The sequence below is a fragment of the Danio aesculapii genome, chromosome 25, assembly GCF_903798145.1.
Source record: "Danio aesculapii chromosome 25, fDanAes4.1, whole genome shotgun sequence".
Taxonomy (NCBI): domain Eukaryota; kingdom Metazoa; phylum Chordata; class Actinopteri; order Cypriniformes; family Danionidae; genus Danio; species Danio aesculapii.
This window is the reverse complement of record NC_079459.1, coordinates 16,019,516-16,042,240: the sequence shown is the minus strand read 5'-3', so window position 1 is coordinate 16,042,240 and position 22,725 is coordinate 16,019,516. Positions and strand designations below refer to the sequence as shown.

The 22,725-nt window shown below is 37.5% G+C and overlaps 1 protein-coding gene across 1 annotated transcript in view; it reads left to right on the top strand.

The window, feature by feature from the left end:
- Positions 1–22,058, top strand: part of si:dkey-106n21.1 (solute carrier family 23 member 2) — a 68,176-nt gene extending 46,118 nt beyond the window's left edge. Inside the window, exons 8-12 of the mRNA XM_056452259.1 lie at positions 5,839–6,092; positions 10,639–10,803; positions 11,491–11,599; positions 18,214–18,309; positions 21,483–22,058. Coding sequence (XP_056308234.1) covers positions 5,839–6,092; positions 10,639–10,803; positions 11,491–11,599; positions 18,214–18,309; positions 21,483–21,652 — 794 coding nt within the window. The 3' untranslated portion in view covers positions 21,653–22,058. The remainder of the gene's footprint in view (positions 1–5,838; positions 6,093–10,638; positions 10,804–11,490; positions 11,600–18,213; positions 18,310–21,482) is intronic.
- The last annotated feature ends 667 nt before the right edge of the window (positions 22,059–22,725 follow it).

Below are 22,725 nucleotides of genomic sequence, written 5' to 3'. Positions count from 1 at the left end.
TCTTTCAGGCCCTCTTGTCTGAAGATAAGAATTTCCTAAGTATAATATGAAAAAGTATAAAGGTAGAGTTAAAAATGTTTTCCGCTGCTTTACATAGCTCTACTCAGGAGGGTTTATCACTGGGCATTCCCAGAATATATGGGTTGTTGATGTGATGTTGCATCGTGAACCTCATGTTAAATGGACTGCGATGTTATTGTATTTACATTGAGCCAAATCTCAAAACTGTTCCATGGTGTGATGGTCTCAAGCATAGTTCAATAAATTACAACTCTTATAAATTCAAAAGAGACTTGTAAAAGCATTTATAAACTACATTTATAAATGTAACTTATGCTATCTTTTGGTGTGACACCCCATTTTCTTCTGCTTTTCCGGGGCCGGGTCGTGGGGGCAGCAGCCTCAGGAGAGAACCCCAATCTTCTCTAGACCCAGACACTTCCTCCAGGGGGTTCTCGAGGTGTTCTCAGGCCAGCATGTCCTGGGTCTTCCCTGAAGTCTTATCCTGGTGGAACATGCCAGGACCAACTCTCTAGGTAGGCATCCAGGAGGCATCCGAAAGAGATGCCAGAGCCACCTCAGCTGGCTTCTCTCAATGTGGAGGAGCAGCACTTCTACTCCGAGCTCTTCCCGGGTGACACAGCTCCTCACACTATGTATAAGGGTGCACCCTGCTACCCTGTAAAGGAAGCTTATTTTGGCCGCTTGTATCCGAGATCTTGTCCTTTCGGTCATGACCCAAAGCTCATGACCACAGGTGAGAGTAGGAACGTAGATTGACCAGTAAATCAAGAGCTTTGCTTTTCAGCTCAGCTCCTTCTTTACCACAACAGACTGGTACATTGATGGCAGTACTTCTGCCACTGCACCGATCCGCCTGTCAATCTCATGTTCCATCCTTCTCTTACTCGTGAGCAAAACCTCAAGATACATGAACTACTCCATTGGAGTAGCACAAGCCACCTTTTCCCGGTGGAGCACCATGACCTCGGTCTTGGAGGTGCTGATTCTCATCCCAGCCACATCACACTGCAAACTGCCCTAGTGCATGCTGAAGATCAATGTCCGATGAAGCCAACAGAACAACATCATCTGCGAATAAAGAGATGAAATCTTGCCCAAATTATGTTCATAAAAATTAGGAACAGAAACTGTGACAAAAGGCAGCCCTGCCAGAGTCCAACATGCACTGGAAACAAGTCTGATTTGCGAACCAAACTCTTGCTCTGTTCATACAGAGACCAGGCAGCCTTTAATAGAGCGGTTAAAAATGGAAACCACCACCCCAGTTGCCCAGTCCGGAGGTACTTTCCCCAACCTCCTTGCAATATTGTAAAGACATGTCAGGCAAGAAGCGATAGTCTTTCTCCATAGTCTCCCCGAACTCATCCCCGGCACAAGTTTTTGCTTCCGCAGCCCGGGCTGCAGCACGCTGGGCCTGTTGCTACACATCAGCTGCCTCGGGAGTCCTGCAAGCCAACCAAGCCCTGTAGGAATCCTCCTTCAGCTTTACGGCATCCCTTTCACCGGGTTTGTGGATTGCTGCCTAGACAGGCACCTAAAGCCATGCAGACACAGGTCCTCGCAGCCGGGAGGAGTCGAGAACATGGACCACTCAATCTCAATGTCTCTAGCCTCCCTCAGGATCTGGTCAAAGCTCTTCCGGAGGTGAGAGTTGAAAATCCTTCTGACTTGTGGCTTCCCAGAGGATCCTCACAATATGTCTGCCAGGTCTGTCAAGCTTTCCCCTCTGCCAGCTGATCCAACTCACCACCAGGTGGTGGTCAGCTGACCGCTATGGCCCTCTTTTTACTGGACTGTCCAAGACATACGGTCTGAGATCAGATGATGCAACCACAAAGTCAATCATTGACCTCTGCCCTAGGGTGTCGTGGTGTCATGGGCACTGATTGACACTCCTTTGCTCAAACATGGTGTTCATTATGGACAAACTGTGATTAGCACAGAAGTCCAATAACAGAACACCAATTGCGTCAAGATCAGGAAGGCCGTTCCTCCCAATCACGCCACTCCAGGTATCACTGTCATTACCCATATGGGTGTTGAAGTCCCCCAGTAGAACAATAGAGTCCTCAGTCTGAGCACCTTCCAGCACCCCTCCTATAGACTTCAAGAAGGCCTGGTACTCTGCATTGGTGTTTGGCCTGTAGGCACAAACTACAGTGAGAGACCTATCCCCGACCCGAAGGCGCAGGCAGGCGACCCTCTCATTCACAGGGGAAAAAACCTCCCGCACAAGCTCAGGCTCCTTTCCTCCCAGTGAGGTGACATTCCATGTCCCAAGAGCCAGTTTCTGTTAAATTATTCATAATTTCCTATAAAAAATAATTAGCACTATATTAAGATACAGTAAGCGTTCAACAATGAAAATAAATCGCTCTCACACTATTTGTATATTATATTAAGTGTTGTTTTTCTTTATTTTTGCTATGTCGCACCATTAGACATTTTTACAGTTCATTCATAGAGATCAAATAAAATCTATTTTCTCGCATGTCAGACTTCATCTTCAAAAATGGCTTGTTATATGTATAATATATATATATATATATATATATATATATATATATATATATATATATATATATATATATATATATATATATATTTGTATGTATGTATCCATATGAATCCATTTTTATTTTCATATATATATATATATATATATATATATATATATATATATATATATATATATATATATATATATATATATATATATATATATATATATATATACATATATTACGAAAAATGGATTTGTTTTAAACATAATTATAAGAAAGATAATAATAATAATAATAACAATTATTATTATTATGTAAGAATATAAGAATAAGAAGAAATAAAATAATAAATGATCTAAAAAACTTTCTAAAAGTCTACCAATTCATAAATACCCATAGTGAAATAAATAGCCACATCCATTATCTTTTCCGCAACAATTCAAATTCCAAAAGAAATAATCAACTTAATCTCACCCCATATTAAAACATCAATTCATGATTCAATTCAGCTCCAAAAAAGAAAAAAAAAACCCTGAATGAACAGAAGACGGCTGGTTTTCCTGGAGCTCATTTACAAAAGACCACGTCAACCATCTGACAGTTCTGAATAATACATGTCACCTGAATGCCAGTTTCTCTCATCACTGAGCACGAACGTTTGCAATTTCAACAGCTGCTTCCCCAGTGTTTGCTGTTTGCCAGCTGTTTTTAGCCGTGACCGTTTAAAGAAGAGCCGCATGTCCTGAATGATGCCGTTTTTTTTCTTGAATCCACAAATGAGAGATACATGTGTGTTTTATCATGGCAGATCAAGTGAGATGAATGGCTTCTTACAATTTATCCTGACGAAGATTTGCAGATTGTCAGTCAGCGTTTCCTCAATTCTCAATCATAAAACCGTAACTTATTAATTTTTAAAAACAAGCTAATAAGCCATAGACCATGTTTTTTAGCATATGACTTACTCAGTCGTTAAAAAAATGCTTTCAACACCCGGTTGGTTTCTGCTATGAATCAGCAATGTATTTGAAACAGCTTTAAGGTTTTCAGTATTACTTTGGATTTTTTAAGATAAAGGGTAGTAGTTGTAGGGCCCCAGAGGCTTCAGTGTTAGGGAATGTGGTTTATTTAATGTTCAGAAAGCTCATACAGGTTTGACTGCATCTGTGTTTGAGGACTGAGGACTATCAGTCATTTCACTTGAGACGTCTTTGCGCTCCAGGCTGTTATATGAGAATAAAGGAACATGGGCCTCTTTTTATGGTCTACATTTTTTCCATTATATGCTCTTTCGGGGATTTGCTTTAAAAGATGGCATCTCGTAAATGCTTTTTTTCTTTCTTTTTTTTAAGCCATCCTTTTTGTTTATAGTGGAATACATGAACATTGATCTCTGAGTATGGTAAATGGTAGAAATATGGTATTTTAGATTACTTGCGTTCTTATTTTTAGTGTATAATTATAAATATAGATTTTTTTAAGATAAATAGAATTTATTGAATTCATTTTTTTTAGTTACGCAATTTTTGAAAACTGCTGATAACATCTCAATCTCTTCTCGATTAAAAATATCTGAAATATCATCAGAGGTGCCATGTATTGAGACAGAAATAGGATAAAAACAAATTGTTTGACAAAAAAGGTTTATCATTACCAGATTACCAGATAATATTTAATATTTTTAGATAAGAAATACAATAAACCACAATTGGTGTATGTATATTATTATTTACAGTCGGGGAAATAAGTATTCAACACGACACTATTTTTCTCAGTTGTTCACCAGGTGTTGATAACCAAAGAAATCCATATATGCAAAGAAAACAAATCTAATTAGTTTACAAATTAGGTTATGTGTAATAAAATGAAACAACAATGCAAAAAAGTATTGAACACATGAAGAAAGAGGTGTAGAAAGGCAGTGAAAGCCCAGACAGCAACTCAAATCTCTAAGTAGTTCTTCAGCAACCCTCTGCCCTTCCTCATTGTAAATGATTAGCTGCTTCAGTCCAACATCTGCATTACCAGCATGATAAAGAAAATCAAGCTGTAGAATGGCCCAGCCAACCTGACTTGAATCCAATAGAAAATACAAAATAAAGCTCAGATTTAATAGACAAGCCCCACATAACCATCAAGATTTTTACACTCTGTTGAAGTCAGTGAAAAACTCTCACTTGAGCAATTCATCTGACTTCATTCTCCATATGAGAAGCATCTTTAAGCTGCCATCACCAAAAAAGCCTTTCATATAAAGTATTAAATACATCTCAATAGGTCAGTACTTTCTCCTTGTGTCAGTCCATTGTTATTACACATAACACAGTTTTCAGATTTCTTTTGTTATATTTTTATGTTTGTATTGTCTGGGTTTCAATTCCATTCCAAATCTGGTTCAATTCCATGTCAACAGCTCCTTTAGAAATACTATTCACAGGAAAACATATGACGTGTTCAATACTTTTCCCCCCACTGTATATGATACAGGATTTTGCAAAAAAAAAAAGACTTCAAGTCCCTTATACACATGTATACAATTATTTTTTTTTAAGTACAGTAAATTTGTAAAATATAGTTACAACTGGAAATAATTCATTTGTTTTTTAACACATTTTAAGCATCATTACTCCAGTCTTAAGTTCCTTTAGAAATCTTTCTAATTATGTTGATTTGGTGTTCATGAAACAATTCTCATTACCGTATTGTCAGTATTAAAAACAGATGCACTGCTTAATTTTTTTTGAACTCAGGATATTTTTAAAATGATTTCATCAGTATGAAAACATTCAGGCTTTCAAAATGTCTTCAGGCATTCTCTGCAGCTTTTTGTAACGATATAAGCATTTTACAATCAATTCTGCTCAATTTAATAGATCCTTATCAGGCGTACATTTACCTCCATGAGAACTCTATTGTCCCATATTGCTCAAAGCCTGATTAAAATCTGGTCTTTCAAGTATATATATGCCAATGTTGAATAGCTGGTTTTGGATAGGTGTCAAAGTAAGCATAGCTTAATGGCATCTAAACAAACAGTTAAAACTGATGCATCCTTTGTCTGTCGAGATCCTTTGTCTAAAGGTCTTTTTAGGTTAACAGCTTTAAAAAGTAATACACTTTGAAGCAAAAAATTATTGTGGTTTTCCTTGCAATTTTTTCAAGTGTTAAGCTTCTAACCATGTTGTTGTTATGTATCAGTCTCAACACGCCAGTCTGTAAGCTACCCTCCGTTATTATTTTTTATTTTCATCATTAAGTGTCTTCCAACTAACTGTCTCAATGGAACATTTCCTTGTGTCTTGTTTTTCAGGACAGTGGGGTGTACCAACAGTGAGTGTGTCTTCTGTATTGGGTATGATGGCTGGAGTATTGGCTTCAACGATGGAGTCAATTGGAGACTATTACGCGTGTGCCCGTCTCTCTGGAGCACCTCCTCCACCCACGCATGCCATTAACCGTGGCATTGCAGTGGAAGGCGTGGGCTGCATCTTGGCTGCCCTGTGGGGTAGTGGTAATGGCACAACCTCCTACAGCCAGAATATTGCCGCTCTGGGAATTACAAGGGTAGGATTTGTCTGTTTGTTGACCATAATAACTAATGCTGAGGAGACTGCAAATGTTGCTACATTTCTTTTGCTGTGAATATACACACAAGTTTACATCTTAGTTCATTATTCATATGTTGGACCTTGACCAACAGTGATGCTAGAGTTTGCCCCAAAAACCTGCTGTAGCAATTGTTCGAAAAATAAATGCTAAGTCGTCCATGATGTTTGATGGCTACTTGAACACGTTGATGAAAATATTATAATATATAATTATATATTATAATATATAATAATAATTATTAATTAATAATAATAATTCCTTACATTTATATAGCACTTTTCTGGACACTCAAACACTTTACACATTGGTGGGGGAATCTCCTCTTCCACCACCAGTGTGCAGCATCCACCTGGATGACACGACGGCAGCCACATTGCACCAGACCACACACCGCACACCAGCTGATTGGTGAAGAGGAGACAGAGTGATGAAGCCAATTATGATATGGGGATAGTTAGGAGGCCATGATGGACAGAGGGCAGTGGGGAAATTTGGGTTATTTAATGACCACTAAGAGTGGGGACCTCGGTTTAACGTATCATCCGAAACAGCACTCACTGAGCAATATAGAGTCCCCATCTCTATACTGTGGCATTAGGACCCACACAGACCATTGGTTGGGTGCCCCCTACTGGTAGGGCTGCACGATTATTCGAAAAAAGATTGCGGTCTTGATTTGAACCTACACACGATCTTAATCCAGCTTTTCTACGATTCAGCCAATTATATATTCAAGGTCAGGAGAGAAGGGTACAGGCACAAGTCTTCATATTGTATTATATACATTGCTCAGCAACATGGACACCTCCAAAAAGTGTCACATACTGTATTTCTAAGGTATAATTCACCCAAAAATGTAATTTCTGTCTTAATGTAATGATGTATTCGCAGCCGTGAAATCACATGTGAGCTGACGGACTGTTTGTTTACTGCCGAGAGGACGCGGGCGTTCACGCTAATGTTGACTGTAGTAAACAGAACCTGCATCAGCTGTGAACAACATGTAATAAAGTTGTAAATAACGTTCAGTTTGTTACACATGAGCTGCACTCAGAAGTAAAAGTGAAACTGGCAAATCATTTACATGATAACACATTTTAGAATTGTGATTAGGAAAAGCATTTGATATGTTCTTTCATAGCAAACAAAAGTGTTTTGCATGAGAATAAATATATTTAACAGTGTCAGTATAACTACTTTAACCTATGTAATGTTAAATATAATGCCAGAGGGAATCTGATAATGACATGTCTCATTTTACTAATGAAAAAAATTGTCTAACTGTGTTGTCAATGACAGATTGAAATATGTCTTAAACATAATAATTAAACTTCAGAATTCTGAATAGTTGTATTCTGATGTCATCACTTTACTGTGAATTAACACACAGGACATATTTAAAGTCATTTCAAGTCCGCCATTCCAAGTCTATACAAAATTGAGCATTTTAACCAACAGACCTACACACAGGCTTAATATAATTATTGTTGTTTATGTCTGAGTAATAACAATAATAACAGCCTACTCTTATTAACCTCTACTGAATCATGAGAAAATCGTGATCTTAATTTTAAGCAAAAAAAATCGTGATTCTTATTTTAGCCAGAATCGTGCAGCCCTACCTGCTGGTCTCACTAACACCACTTCCGGCAGCAACCTAGCTTTCCCATGTGGTCTCCCATCCAGGTACTGACCAGGCGCAGCCCTGCTTAGTGGGTGACCATGTGAGAGTTGCAGAGTTAGCTGCCAGCTAAATATATGCTTATGTGTGAGCGTAAGAGAGAAAAGAGTCTACACAAATGAAGACAGATGCATATATGCAATATGTGAAGTTTTACAAAGAAATCTCGAGAGGAGCAAAGGATATGATTGATCACGGCTGGCCTCTCATCTGTAATCAGCAATAATCCAATCAGATTGATTCAAACTTACAAAAAACAGATAGATTTCACCCTACTACCTTAACTTTGTTTTGGAAGAATCCCGCCTTCCACCCCATTGCCTCCTTTTCCTCCTTTTACCAGGGGGAGCTCTCAAAACCTACCTGATCTCGGACCTACCTGATGCCTATTGAGCAGGCAGGAGCCCTGGGCTCAATTATCTTTGAGCTCAGGGTTCTCTCCCAGGACAGTATGCCAAACCTGCTAATAGCATCTAGCAATATCTAAGTGTGAACTCTTGAAATAGAAATTTTGCGCTTGATAACTCATGTAGCCTAGTTCAAATAGGCTTTGTATGCACATTGCGATAACGTCACATGATGTGGAGAAGCATGTATTGACAACTTGAGGTTTAGCACAACAGACGAGTACATTCTATTTACAAATACTATAACATTATTCAGTGTAAAACTACATAAATAGCACCGTGTGGCACCGTGGGAATTGAAAAGTGTCCTGGCTGCCCAAAATCTGCACAAATCTGCACAATTGAAAATAGCTGAAAATCTTGCGACATTTGCTTGATTTTGAGTTAAATTCAGCAATCACGGAATTGTGAAACCTAGAGAATCTTAGTAGGGCTGGGAAGTTAATCAAATTGAAACCACAAACATGAGTTTTATGCACATCTTGTCAGCAAAGCACAATTGAGTGACCAGTAGTAAATCTCCTGTGAATGCCCGAGGGTGCTCTAAACACATGAACTCTAAACACTCATGAGAGAAAGCCAGGAAATCCCCACAGTGTTGGCATATTAACAGAAGATTTAATTGCTTTCATTGATTCAACATGACTCATAATCACACGACTGTGACAGAAAGGATCTTTTTCAAACTCTCGACTGAAGTGAGTTTGGAGCAAAACATGTTCTAGAGGTCATTATTGTGCAAATAAATAGCTCTGACTTGTATTCACTTTTGAACTTGTCAATGTATGACTTTGTGTAGAAAAATGCTGCTCCATCACAAAACACATGCTGGAGGTTTACAAGATCTTTCTTTTCAGAAGAAAATGTGCATGCAAATCACCTTCAATTAATCACCCAGCCCTAGAACCAAGTATTAAAACCAACTTGATGATTTGATTCTTATGGAACGAGCTACATTTAGTCTAGATGTTTTAGAGATTCTATGGCAGTGACTGTTTTTGTCAACAAAAAGCATGACTTTTGGATGTTTTGGAAGTGCAAGTTTTTGAAAACAATACCATTATTGGCTTAGTTTAAACCACATATACATCAGTTTGTAAAAATTACTAAATGACATCACTGGCCAAATTTTTGGCATTTCCGTGAAGTTGTGTTGTTTACTAGTACATTATAGTTTATTTAAAATAAAATCACAATTTTTAACAACATAAATATGAAGCTTTTTTTTATATACACTTTAATATATACAACAAAATTCCTACACAATTCAATTCATAATGACAAAATAAGAATGGTGGATACAAAACAATGACCAATTATAGTTTCCCTGTATTAATATTTTCCCTGTAAATTCCAAAATAAAATTTCAAACAGCTTAAATGTGCTATACAACACTTGTATCTACCTAGATTGTTCTTTGAGAGAGGAGCTGTGCTGAAGTTAAGAAGGTTAAAAACAGCCTTTATAGTTCATCATTTACGAATGCATTATTACAATCCAAACTCGTTGTTGTTGGTAATATTAGTTACTGAACTGTGAGTTAACCAACACAATCTCACGGCAATTTCGTAACTTTTTGTGCCACGCCTCCTTTTTAAAATCGTACAATTTTGTACGAACTAGCCACTAAACTGACAAAACGTAAAATACTTATGTTTTCTCGCGAGATCAGGCTGAGTTAACATGAACGAACTATTAACAACTTTATTTTCATTAAGTAACGTTAACAAACATGAACAAATACTGTAATAAATGCATTCTTCATTGTTTGTTCATGCTTTTAAAAACATTAACTAACACTAACTAATGGAACCTTATTGTGTAGTGTTATTGTTAAAAACACTATAGGTAATGTTTAAGGTTTTTAAAGAAGAGAAGTAGAAAAATAAACATTTGAATTAATACTATACTTCCCCTCACAACATCAAAAACTGATTTTCAGATCCAGTTCAGAAGTTCAGCAGTTGTTTTGGGTCTAAACATTACGTATTGCAGTCATGGGCATGAAAGACGGCTTGTAGCTTTTTATAATTGTGCATGAGACCTGAGCAATGAAGGTGGCCACTGTTCTCTAACATCCTCCAGGTTGTGTAAAATTCTTTTGGTTTCAGAGCATCCTGTGCTCATTTTTCCGCTGTCTGCACAATTGAGAGACTCATCCACATCTATCTGAACAGCTGCGAGCCGTCATTTATGCTCGAGGAGGCAACACATGACATTAATGTCATTATTCAAGGAATTTCTTTAACATCTGCTATGCAGCCTCTTCGGGCAGCGGTTTAAAAAAAAAGATTTGCTCTGATCTGCTTTCAACTGTGTCCTTATCTACATTTTATGAGAATCATAATTATTGCATTACCTGCATGCTCACAAAATGCTTAGTTTGATTTGTTATTTCCACATTGTGTGGCAGGTTGGCAGCAGATTGGTACTTCAGACCGCTGGGCTTCTTATGATCATCTTGGGACTCTTTGGTAAATTCAGCGCAGTCTTTATAACCATCCCGGACCCGGTCATTGGTGGAATGTTTCTTGTCATGTTTGGGATGGTGGCGGCGGTGGGAATTTCCAATCTGCAGGTACATCTGATACAGTCTTTAAAATTTAAAACCTTTTAAATCTGTGGAACCCTTTCATTCTTTATACTACAATCATTTTCTTTAGCTTATGAAAAATGCTCTGCACACTGAGAATAGAAGCCGGACGTTCTTGCTGAGACTTCAGTATGTGAACTGAAACATACTTTAATATTGAGTAGGGGGCTTGGCTTTCTTTTGGCGCATCATTTCCTTATAGCAAACTTAAGTTAAGAGGGGCAGTTTTTGATTGAAGATTGCCAAAACAAAAGTTATTTTCCGGTGAATTAACTGGCATGGATTATTTCTTCACCTAAAGAATACCAATGTGCGCCAGTATAATATACTCTGTCATTTTTGATTTTACACAGACTTTAAAAATGGTTCACTTAAGGTTCTTTTGGAACTCAAAATGGTGGTTCTGTGGTATCACTGCAAACCCCACTTTCTGAACCTTAACACTTGTTTTGCGTTTTGTTTATTTATGATTTGGATATTTAGAGAACTTTTATTGTTATAATAATAATCACACAACTAATCGATTAGCAAAATAATCGTTAGTTGCAGCTCTGCTATGGATGTCAGTGGTTACTGGCTTAACAGAATAAATATTTGAAACCACTTGATGGTGAGAATTTTCATTTTTGGGTGAACTATCCTTTTAATGTTTCTTGTTTTTTTTTCCTGTAGTATGTGGACTTGAACTCCTCCAGGAATCTGCTGATTCTTGGCTTCTCAACCTTCAGTGGTCTTGTCCTTCCAACCTGGTTCCATTCAAACCCAGGCATGATCAACACAGGTGAATATAACATTGAAGCACACAGAATAGCATCAGAAACGGGTTTGTAATGAACCAGCTTTAAATAGTGATGCCAATGGTTAAGGGACCATTGTAACAGAACTGAGGGAAAATGTTTTTAAATGTCCTGTGAAGTGCTTTAAAATATGCATTTTATTCTATGTTTTATTTAATCTCAACCAAAACATGAAGAAAGGGGGGTACATAGTGTAGCGCCTCCCTTTTTTAAAAAAAACAGCCAGTAGCGTTTTGTTTTATCACAGCTCTGCCAGTGAGAGTGGTTGAGCTCAAGCTCATCAAATGAAAAGCAATTGAGTAGCATCTTGAAGAGGGTGGGGCATGTCAGATACTAGAGAGCATTTGATTGGTTGTGATTTGATGAGATACTGTAGTATGAGATCACATTAATAAAAACGCTGATGCATTCAGGCGGACTTGACAAACTACAAGCTTTACATGTTGACATCAGTTGTATATCTTCTAAATGCGAATTTTGTCAAATGAGAATTTTGTGTGTTTTGGAGCACACTAGGTTATAGACATCTTAAAAAATAACAATACTGATACTTAACATCTAAAAAACTTTATGGGACCTTTAAGGTCACTGTTTAGTACAGCAGGGCAAACACAAACATATATTAGCTTCTTTTGTCTTTATCCAGCACTGGTTTAAATAAGTTCAACAACAATTTATGACATTGACAATTTATTTGAACATATATTTCAGCTGGTACTACCTTTATAGGGTGTCAAGCACAAAACTATTAAAGGAATAGTTCTTCCTAAATTATCCCATCATTTACGTATCCAATATCCTCTATCTTAGGTGTAAACCCATTTTTCTTTCAAACAAACTCAACTGGAGGAATATAATATCATAAAAGTAATCAATAAATGGGTTAAATGGGGGTTGACAGTTAACCTGTGGCATAAAGTTGAGTCTTGCTTACCTGTTGAAAAGAAGCTCTGCAGGTTTGGCATCTTGAATGAAACCCAAAAAATCCCATCAAATTGTTCAAACGTAGCCAATATCAATTGAGAGCAGATGTTCCTGCAGATGTTTGCGCTCTTAATGTTTTAATGTTTTTTTTCTCACATAACAAGGGCAAATACTTAAGAAATGACTGTCAGAGCAGAGGAGATGCAGTTCATGTGTTCATTTCCTCAAACAGTCTGACGGGAGATGCTGAAAACACCACAAACATCACGTGTACTTGAGTGTGTGTGCACTAATGCCGCCATTCATCCAAACAGACACTCAGGCTTTTGTGGCTGAACAATCACAGACATCAGTCCACATCATGATTTGATTTGGTGTACAGCACTACTTCTGATTTATTCATCCTAAATTTGCCAAATTCCATGTTACACAGCTAATTCCATTTTATGACTGCATTCTGTGATTCCATCCTCATTTCTCACATCGCAGAAATCATTCATCAGACGTATTGTAGTAGTCGGCGAATGATAAATTTGCTTAAAAGAATTTCATTTGAAGAAACAAAGCTACATTTATACTTCACCTTTTTAAAAAAGTGTATATATACTTCACCTTTTTAAAAAAGTGTATATATATATATATATATATATATATATATATATATATATATATATATATATATATATATATATATATATATATATATATATATATAGTCTGATTGCTCTGTCTTAGATACCTTACTTCTTAAAGACATGGCAAGCCTTTAGTTCGGCTAACTAGATCAAAGCAAACAAAACCTGGCCAGCAGGCAAGAGTTTGCGCGTGATGTTAATAGAATCTTGTACAAGGCACACATAACCAGGTGACATCAGTTATGTTTTCAAGAAGCATTCATACAAAAGGGAGTTTAATTTTTTGTTCCATTGAATCTTGACGGATTTCAAGTTTTCAGTGATTTCTCTGAATCTGTTATATCACAGATGATATAACATCTATTTAACATTACTGTTATTGATTCCAGTGACTGCACTGTGCATACGTATACAGTACACCAGGGCTATTCAATTAGCGGCCCGTGGGCTGAACCTGGCCCCCGAGGCAGTTTTTTCTGGCCCTTCAAATAGTGTGACAAAGACTTCAAAAATAAATTTAGTTCAGTTAAAAAACGGTCGATATAGTAATGAAGTGACGTGCGTCTGTTCAATACAGCACGAGCTGCAGATAAAGGCATGCGCAGAGCGTGAGTCACCATAAGTGAGTGGCGCGGAAACATTTGGATATGTTTGTAGAAAAGGCCTTTTGTACAATGCACTGATTTCGTTATTAGGGATGCAACGATTAGCCGATTTCACTAATAACTGTGCTTTAATTAGTCATGGTCAGGTAATCGTAAAGGCTAAGCCGCATTTCTTTTTTTTTTTTTTTTTAAGGTTTATTTTTGCCCTTTTTGCCTTTATTAAGCGGATAGGACAGTTTTACAGACAGGAAGCGAAGTGGGAGAGAGAGAGGGGGTAGGGACGGGAAATGTCCACGAGCCGGGATTCAAACTCGGGATGCCCTGAAGTGCTACTGCACCATATGTCAGCGCGCTAACCACTAGGCTATTGCACTGACAACTAAGCCGCATTTCTGTTGCACGGTACGAAACTGCCGCAGCTAAACAAAGTTATGTCAAGTTGCCAACTGTGCACTAGTTTAAAGTTCAGAGCTTGTACACCGAGGCAAATACGCACACACACCATATTAACTATAGCAGCGGGCCATTTCCAATCACATGTAAGATTGTTATTTCTAATGTAAGAATATGCCAATATGCGGGAGCAAGCGGAGTAATGCGGAAGCAGCTTTCCGGACGCACGCATTGGAAATCATCTCACAATTTAGCGGTGAGAGTTGTGCGTGCCTTTCAGTGCAGTGTAAACAAAAGATATGTTATACGAATCATTATTAAAATGATTATGTATGTATGAACACAGATGATAACAACAGTTAATCTAAATAGCTACTTAACTAATATAAAGCTTAAATTAATATTAGACGTGATAACCGTGAAACCATGATTACGCTTCAGACTATATAATCGTACAAACAAAATCTATAATTGTTGCATCCATAATTGTTATGCATTTCAAAACATAACACATCAATGTGTCTGAATGTAGAAGAAGCCTACTTGAGCAATACACTGCCTTTGTTGTGCTCTGAAATATAGCATTTGAAAATGTTTGTTAAAAAAGCCTATTTTGTACAATGCACAGATATTATGTAGTTTTAAAATACAACATATTGACATTTTAATGTAGAAAAAGCCAACGTGGGTGTCTTAAGGAGCAAAAATACAACATATGGGTTCTTATATGCTATTGTATCATCACTCATATTGCAAGTCATATCTCTCCGGCCCTTCGTTTGGGATGCTTTTCATAAACTGGCCCCCATGACAAACTAATTGAATTTGTTTATGATTACTGTGTAATAACGTTATTAAAATGCAAATATATTTAGATTAAATTAAACTAATTACTGTATGTACGTCCATATACACTAGTAAACAATATGAAAGTCAAAGATAAAAATTATAAAGTAAGTGTATGTACAGTATATACACAGGGGTGTGACAAGACATATCCCATGAGATGAGATATGACTAGGTTCACAAAAATGAGATTTTTAAACTTTAAAGAAGTTCTCAATGATAAAATATATGCTGATGTCTTTTATTAATTGTACTTTATGAAAAAATTCTATCTTTAAATACAGTGATAAACACTGCAGAATGTCACACAAATTTAACTGACAGGCCAGTTGGTTAAAAAAAGATCAAAAGTATAAACAAACGTTAACAGCATAATTAACTATGATCAAAATAGTGCTCTATTTGAAACTCAAAAAACGTTTCTTCAAGGATAAAAAAAAAGGATAAAGATATGGATATTTGGGGATATGACAGTATTTAGAGAGGAAATGAAGTGGGAGAAAGAGAGGGATAGAAGGATTAGTAAAGGTCTACAAGCCGGGACTCAAACTCGGGGCACCCGAAACACAATGCCTCTATACCCGTTTTCCACCAACACATCTGCTGAGTCCTCTAAGAACTACTTTGTTTTCCCAACTGTCTAGATAGCCACCGTAGAGACAGGTCTAATGACAATTCGTACTTCTCATCTTTCCCAGCAACACAAACGTAATACAAAAGTCAGCATCAATGGTGCTTTGCTATTAATGTTAAGAAATTTGCAAACCTACATAGACATTCAAACATAGTGAATCCAATGTATTCATGCAGTGTGCCATATTTTAGAATGAGATCATGAGAGATAATAACCTGTTTTGTCTTCTTGGTCATGGTAACCTCCTGATGCAAGCAGTTCTTTTTTCCACTGGTTCAGAGCCAGTGAGGGGGGAAAAGAACTGGTTTGGCATTAGACTCTGGCTTAACAGAGAGAAAATTTTGTCAACACATTTTTAAACATAATAGTTTTGGTAACTTATTTCTAAAATTGAATTTATTTTGTCTTTGTTGACAGTACAATTTTTTCTACTTATTTTACAAGACACTAGCCTTCCGTTTAAAGGCCAAGCCATGTTATTAGGCAAGTTATTGGATAACAATGGTTTGATCTGTAGACTATCAAAAGTGTATATTTATAAAGGGGGCTAATACTATTGACCTTAAAATGTTGTAAAACTTATTTTATTTTATTATTTTATTTTATTTTATTTCAACCAAACTAAATTAAATGACACTTTCTCCAGAAGAAAAAAAATTATAGGAAAAAATGTTTACATCATTTGAGAAATAATTGAGAAAAAATTAAAATTCCGCTAAATGGCTAATCATTTTGACTCATTTTGACTTCACATATATATATAATAATACTCACCGAGTACTTCATTAGGTACACCTGTCCAACTGCTCGTTTATGCAAATTTTTAATCAGCCAATCACATAGCAGCAATTCAATGCATTTAGGCATGTTGACATGGCCAAGATGATCTGCTGCAGTTCAACCTGAGCATCAGAATGGGGAAGAAAGATACGGTGGCCGAGGAGCTTAACATGCTGCAATTTAAGGAAACACAAGCCATTACAAAAATCGCCAGCAAATTAAGAAAAGATCTTTATCCGTTTGAAAGCACACTCTCTCGGCCACCATAGAAAGGTGAATTAAGTGACTGAACAAGGAATAGTTGTTGGAGCCAGACGGGCTTGTCTAAGTATTTCAGAAACTGCTGATCTACTAGGATTTTCATACACAACCATCTCAGAGAATGGTCCAAAAAAAGAAAATATCCAGTGAGCGGCAGTTCTGTGGGCGCAAATGCCTTGTTGATGCCAGAGGTCTGAGGAGAATTGCCAGACTGGTTCAAGCTGAGAGAAAGGCAACAGTAACTCAAATAACCACTCGTTACAACCAAGATATGCAGAGCAGCATCTCTGAGCGGATGGGCTACAGCAGCAGAAGACCACACCAGGTGCCACTCCTGTCAGCTAAGAACAGGAAACTGAAGCTACAATTTGCACAGGTTCACCATAATTGGACAATAGAAGATTGGAAAAATGTTGCCTGGTCTGATGAGTCTCCATTTCTGTTGTAATATTTGGATGGTAGGGTCAGAATTTGGAGTCAAAAAGATGAAAGCATGGATCCATCCTGCCTTGTATTCATGGTTCAGGCTGATGGTGGTGTTGTAATGGTACAGGGGATATTTTCTTGGAACACTTTGGGCCAATTAGTACCAATTGAGCATCGTGTCAACGCCACAGCCTAGCTGAGTATTGAATGCTGACCATGTCTATCCCTTTGTGACCCCAGTGTACCCATCTTCTTATGGCTACTTCCAGCAGGATAACGTGCCATGTCATAAAGCGTGAATCATCTCAGACTGGTTTCTTAAACATGACAATGAGTTCAGTGTACTCAAATGGCCTCCACAGTCACCAGAACTCAATCCAGTAGAGAAGGTTCATCCGTCTTTCATTTGAGACAATAAACCAAGGTCCTGATAGCTCCATGTAGCTTCATCCTGCAGTTGACCAGGGGATGAATAGCAATACTTGTTTGAGATGGTCATAAAACACAGCTCAATGTGGGAGGTCATTCGGTGCAAGTGGCACATCACAAGCTTATCCGCAGCGGTGACAAGCATTGTCTGGACTCCTGAGGTTACAGCGACTTATCTGCCAATCCTCTTTACAAGTCTCTGTTTGACTCTGCTGTAATCTCCACTTCACTTCAGCCCGAGCCTTTCATGTTAAAACCAACGGACCCCCTTTGACATCCGGGACCCTTCACCCTTTTGGTGAACTTTGTCCTAAAGTTGGTCCCAAGTGTCCAATTAACGATGCTTAAAACGAGGTTGCTTCTCTATCAACAAAAGTCCAATAGTGGTTTATCAGGGGCTCTTTTAAGCAGTTTATTGACAGACTTTCGGGAATTAGTGATCTAATCTGACACATTGAACTTCTGACCAACGCTCGCTGTGTTGGTCCCGTCATATGGACGCTAATTAGTGCAAGAACATCCACCCTGTTAAGGCGTATAAGATATCTTATAGCACGAGTTTTTACGCCCACTGTTGACTTGCGTACGTATATGTGCATGCGTTGGACATCTGTCACTGTCCGCCTGGCTCTTTGTAATCTCAATGGCGTTGTTTCTGTCAACAGGCGTAAAAGAGTTGGATCAGCTCATCATGATTCTCTTCACCACCCACATGTTCATCGGTGGATTCTTTGGGTTTGTTTTGGACAACACAATACCAGGTACATCAAAACAAATATAAATGTTGGGGATGTCAATCGACAGGGGCAGGCTGTGGTCAAAAGGTTTAGCCTGCTAGGCATTTGTATGGACTCCTTCCAGCTCTTTGAAAGCCATGTGAAAGCCATTATTCAATAAACCACCCATCTGTGAGCATAACAGGAAATGCTAATGAATACACACTCTTAAAAACATAGGTTTGAGATGGGGGTTATGCCGTAAAAAAACTATTTTGAGTTTTCCAAGGGCTCTTTCTTGAAAGAACCATTTTATTCTTGGTGTGAAGCACTTTTTTGTTCACTATAAAGAACCTTTTGTGCAATAAAGGTTCTTCATGGTGTCACTGATGCCAATAAAGAACCTTTTTTGTAAAGCGATGGTGAAACCAAAAATGAAATATAAGGGACATTTAATATTCCAAGTGTGCTGGAGGTATATTAGGGTTTGGTGAAAAACTAAAATTAACCAACAATCCTGACTTTTGCCATGAGGGACTGTTAGATTTACTAGTTGAAGCTGACTCACCTACAGCAGAAAACGTGAGAAATCAAGAAAAACAGAAACATGACACACATTTTGTCAGATGTCATTCTGACTTTCAGATAACCAGAGTTCTGGTATGGACATGTTCAATTTAGAAATGTTTTTAAATCTCTATTAACCAAAGTGATGCACTTTTTTCTGGGTGAGTTGGAGTGAACGGCAGTACTAAAACAGTGTCATGAAGATAGAGCTGTGTGCCAAAGCTAAAGGTGAACTTATCTTAAATTTCACAGGGAAACTTTAGTCATTCTACTAGGATATTGTTTCAAGAGTTCACACTTAGCTGATGATTGATAATAAAGCTTGTTTGGCATGCTGTCACAGGAGGGAGCCCTAAGCTTATGAGATCCTTGAGCCCTGGGCTCCCTCCCACTTGCAGGGCGAAAGGGGAGTTTGAGCTCAGGCAGATCTCGATGACTCCCCCCGGCTTGTAGCGGATATAGATGACTGAGGAGAGGTGTACTCGCTGAGAGCTTGACTATGGTATAAATTTTGTGTGTTCAATTTACTTAGGGTGCATGTTATTTGGACTGTGGGAGTTAACCGTAGAACCCGGTGACAACCCACGCGAGCACAATGAGAACAAGTGACACTGCACAGAAATGTTTTCTGGTTTAGTAGGGACTTAAACCAGAGGCATTCTTGCTGTGAGGCAACAGTGCTAATCACTGGGCCGCCGTGTCACCCATTTGAAAAGGAGGGAAAGTAGGGTTGCATGGGGGTGGGGGGGTCTTCAAGACGAAGATATTGAGATAAGAAAACTCTGGTTATTTTTAATGAGTTTGGAATCATCTGATTGGATAACCGATCATGAGCTGATGCTGGAACAGCTGAGAACAATCATAAGCACATGATCCTCTCGAAATTAGTTTATAAATAAACTTCACTTATTCGGAAACATAAAAATGTCTGTAGTTAATGGAAGGAGGCAAGAACCAGCGGATTATCAATTTCACACACTTTTAATTCTCAAATATACCAACAAACAAGATGAAAGTAAATGGCAGTGGCGAGATGAAACGCAAAGCAGCAACCTAAATGCTCCTGTCAATCACTGCCGTCAATCCTAATTTTATCCTCCTGGAGTTCCTTGGTGCGACTTGAGAAGCAGTGTGACTGTAGCATCACTGTAAGAATGATAAACGTAAACAAACAACAAACGACAGTAAGTAGCAGTAAATGGCAGGTAATGCTCATTACTGTTTGCACTACCATCCCTGCTCCACTCTCTTAGCTTTCAACTCCACCACACACATAAACACACACTTGCTTGGGGGTGAAAAGGGTTCACACACATATTTTACATGTGATTTTTGAGAGAAAAGCTGCTTGGTTTGAAAATGGCTTATGTGGGAGTGTTTCTTTATACATCTTAATCTAGCTCAGATGTTAGTGGATGGCACTAGCATCACCAAGGTCGTGGGTTCAAAAACAAGAACTGGTAAAATGTGCATTTGATGCAAAGTCAACGACAATGCCAAATGCATACATGTAAATTAGTGCTGTGGACAGAGAGACATTTTGCATGCAAAATGTAATTAAGAATCTACTAATGTGACCTGGTCAAGAGTTTTATAAAATAAATCAATTAACAAATATATATAAGATGTTTTTCAACTAACTAATTGTAAACCCTCAAGAACACTTGGAACATACAACATATCACATGGGATCATTCTGTTGTACCATTATATGTGTCTTTGTGGATTTTCCCCTATTTTTGAGACATTTCTGTTTTTGGACAATTTTTACAATAAGGTTCCATTAGATTTAGTTAAGGTATTGACAACATTAAAACCCAAAGTTGTTCTTGTTAACTGTGCATTGTGAGTTAACAAGGACAAAAATGACTGCATTTTGATTAACTAACATTAACAAATGTATAAATACTGTAATAAATGTATTGTTCATTGTCTGTTCATGTTAGTAAATATGTTAACTAACATTATTGTTTTCTGGAATACTCTATTCTGATTGGCCAGATGCAGCATTCCCATGTATGTTATTCTGAGATAACAACCGCTAAATAACACGGGCTCATCCGGGAACTTCAAATGACCTTTGACAATCAGTGAATGCATTCACATCCATTTACTTAAATCCACATTCATATACATTGTAACTGCTTAATTGTCATACTGCTGTTTTTGATTGTTTTGCTCCATCTTGTAAGTGAATAATACATAGGTTAGTGTATGTTTTATTGAGCTGGTTTAATTTTTGTCAGCTTTTTTACATTTTTGCGCCATCTTGTCCAATCACCTCCATTTAACTAAAGATTTAATAAACTATTACAGCTCAGAACAAAGTTTGTGTATAAGTTTTGTGGCAAGTAGCCATGTAATAATTGGCATAAATACATGTTTCTGCTGAATAAAGCCTTTTAGTCTTATACAACAGCGCACATACCATGCACAAGCATGATGTCATCATTTTCAATGACTCTATTTCTGTTTTCATGGACATGACAATGATGGTGTTTTCAACAACTTCCACTTAGGAACTAGTTGAAACTTTAGCTGAAAACATTGTTTAAACAGCCCATAAAGTAAAGCATGACCCCATTTTTTATGTGCTCCTCCTGTAAATGTCTGCTTTGTCATGCCTGTGTTTTCTCTCACTCTTTCTATAGGAACAGAAGAAGAAAGAGGAATAAAGTGCTGGAGGAAAGCTGTTCATAAAGGACTTCAAATGCACACGACTGATGATTCCTGCTACAATCTGCCTTTCTGCACAAACTTTATTGCGAGGTTCAGGCTGCTCCAACGTCTCCCGTTCCTCCCGTCGACTGCTACCCAATAACTGAGAACTCAGATGTGGCGCTGTAGCTGCACTGTGGTTGAGGCTTGCTTTTTGAATGGCACATTCCAGGCAAGAGGTGAGCAACATTCAGGCTCCACGGTTAAGCTTATTAGAATAGGAGTTTGTCCCAACCGCACAACTGCTCTGTTTTTTTTTCCATGGGAATCAATCTTTGGATTACCGAAGTACATAAAGATTCCTGAAAAGCAAAGCTCCAACAAAATTTTAAATATAGTATAGCGGTCAAAGGTTTGGATATAATTGTTTTTGACCAAAGTCTTTCATACTCACCCAGGTTGCAATATTTAACAGGAAAATATGTCATATTGTGGAACCGATATAACAGTTTGAATCAACTTTTCCATTGCAATGTTATTTATTAAAGTGACAAAAGGCAACATTCAGACAAGAAATCAGTCTAATATATATTTTTTTATAATGACATTTTTCACTGTTTTTTCACCTTTATTATATAGCGCAGTCGAGTTGAGACAAGAAGGCATAGAGAGCAGATGGGGGGGGGGGGGGGGGGGGGGGGGGTATGGGCAGGATTGACAAAGGACCTTGAGCCGGAAATTGAACCCAGGTTGCCGCAAGCACTTCAGTGCTATATTTTGGCACATTTATATATATATATATATATATATATATATATATATATATATATATATAATCCTAAGAACACAATTTTTATTTATACAAAAGATAAGCAACGCAACTTTCACAAATTCATAATAAGAAAGTTTCTGTAAACAATTCTGAAGAATCATGACATTATCTCATTTTAAAAGAGTGTTTTCATAACGATATTTTAAAAATAACAACTGTTTCTACTGTGTTTTAGATCAGATATATTAAACCTTGGTGAGCAGATGTGACTTCTTGTCAAGAATTAGTTTTTCAGTTTAGCAAACTAAACTTTAGTCTGCTGTTTTGTTCCTATATATTAATTGTCTTGAATTAATGCTATAACATACTGACAAATTTAATAGAGCACTTTATAGCACAGGTATTTCATTTATTTCCCAACAAATACAAATGAAATGCCTTCTGTTTCTTTTTTGGCTGATTGA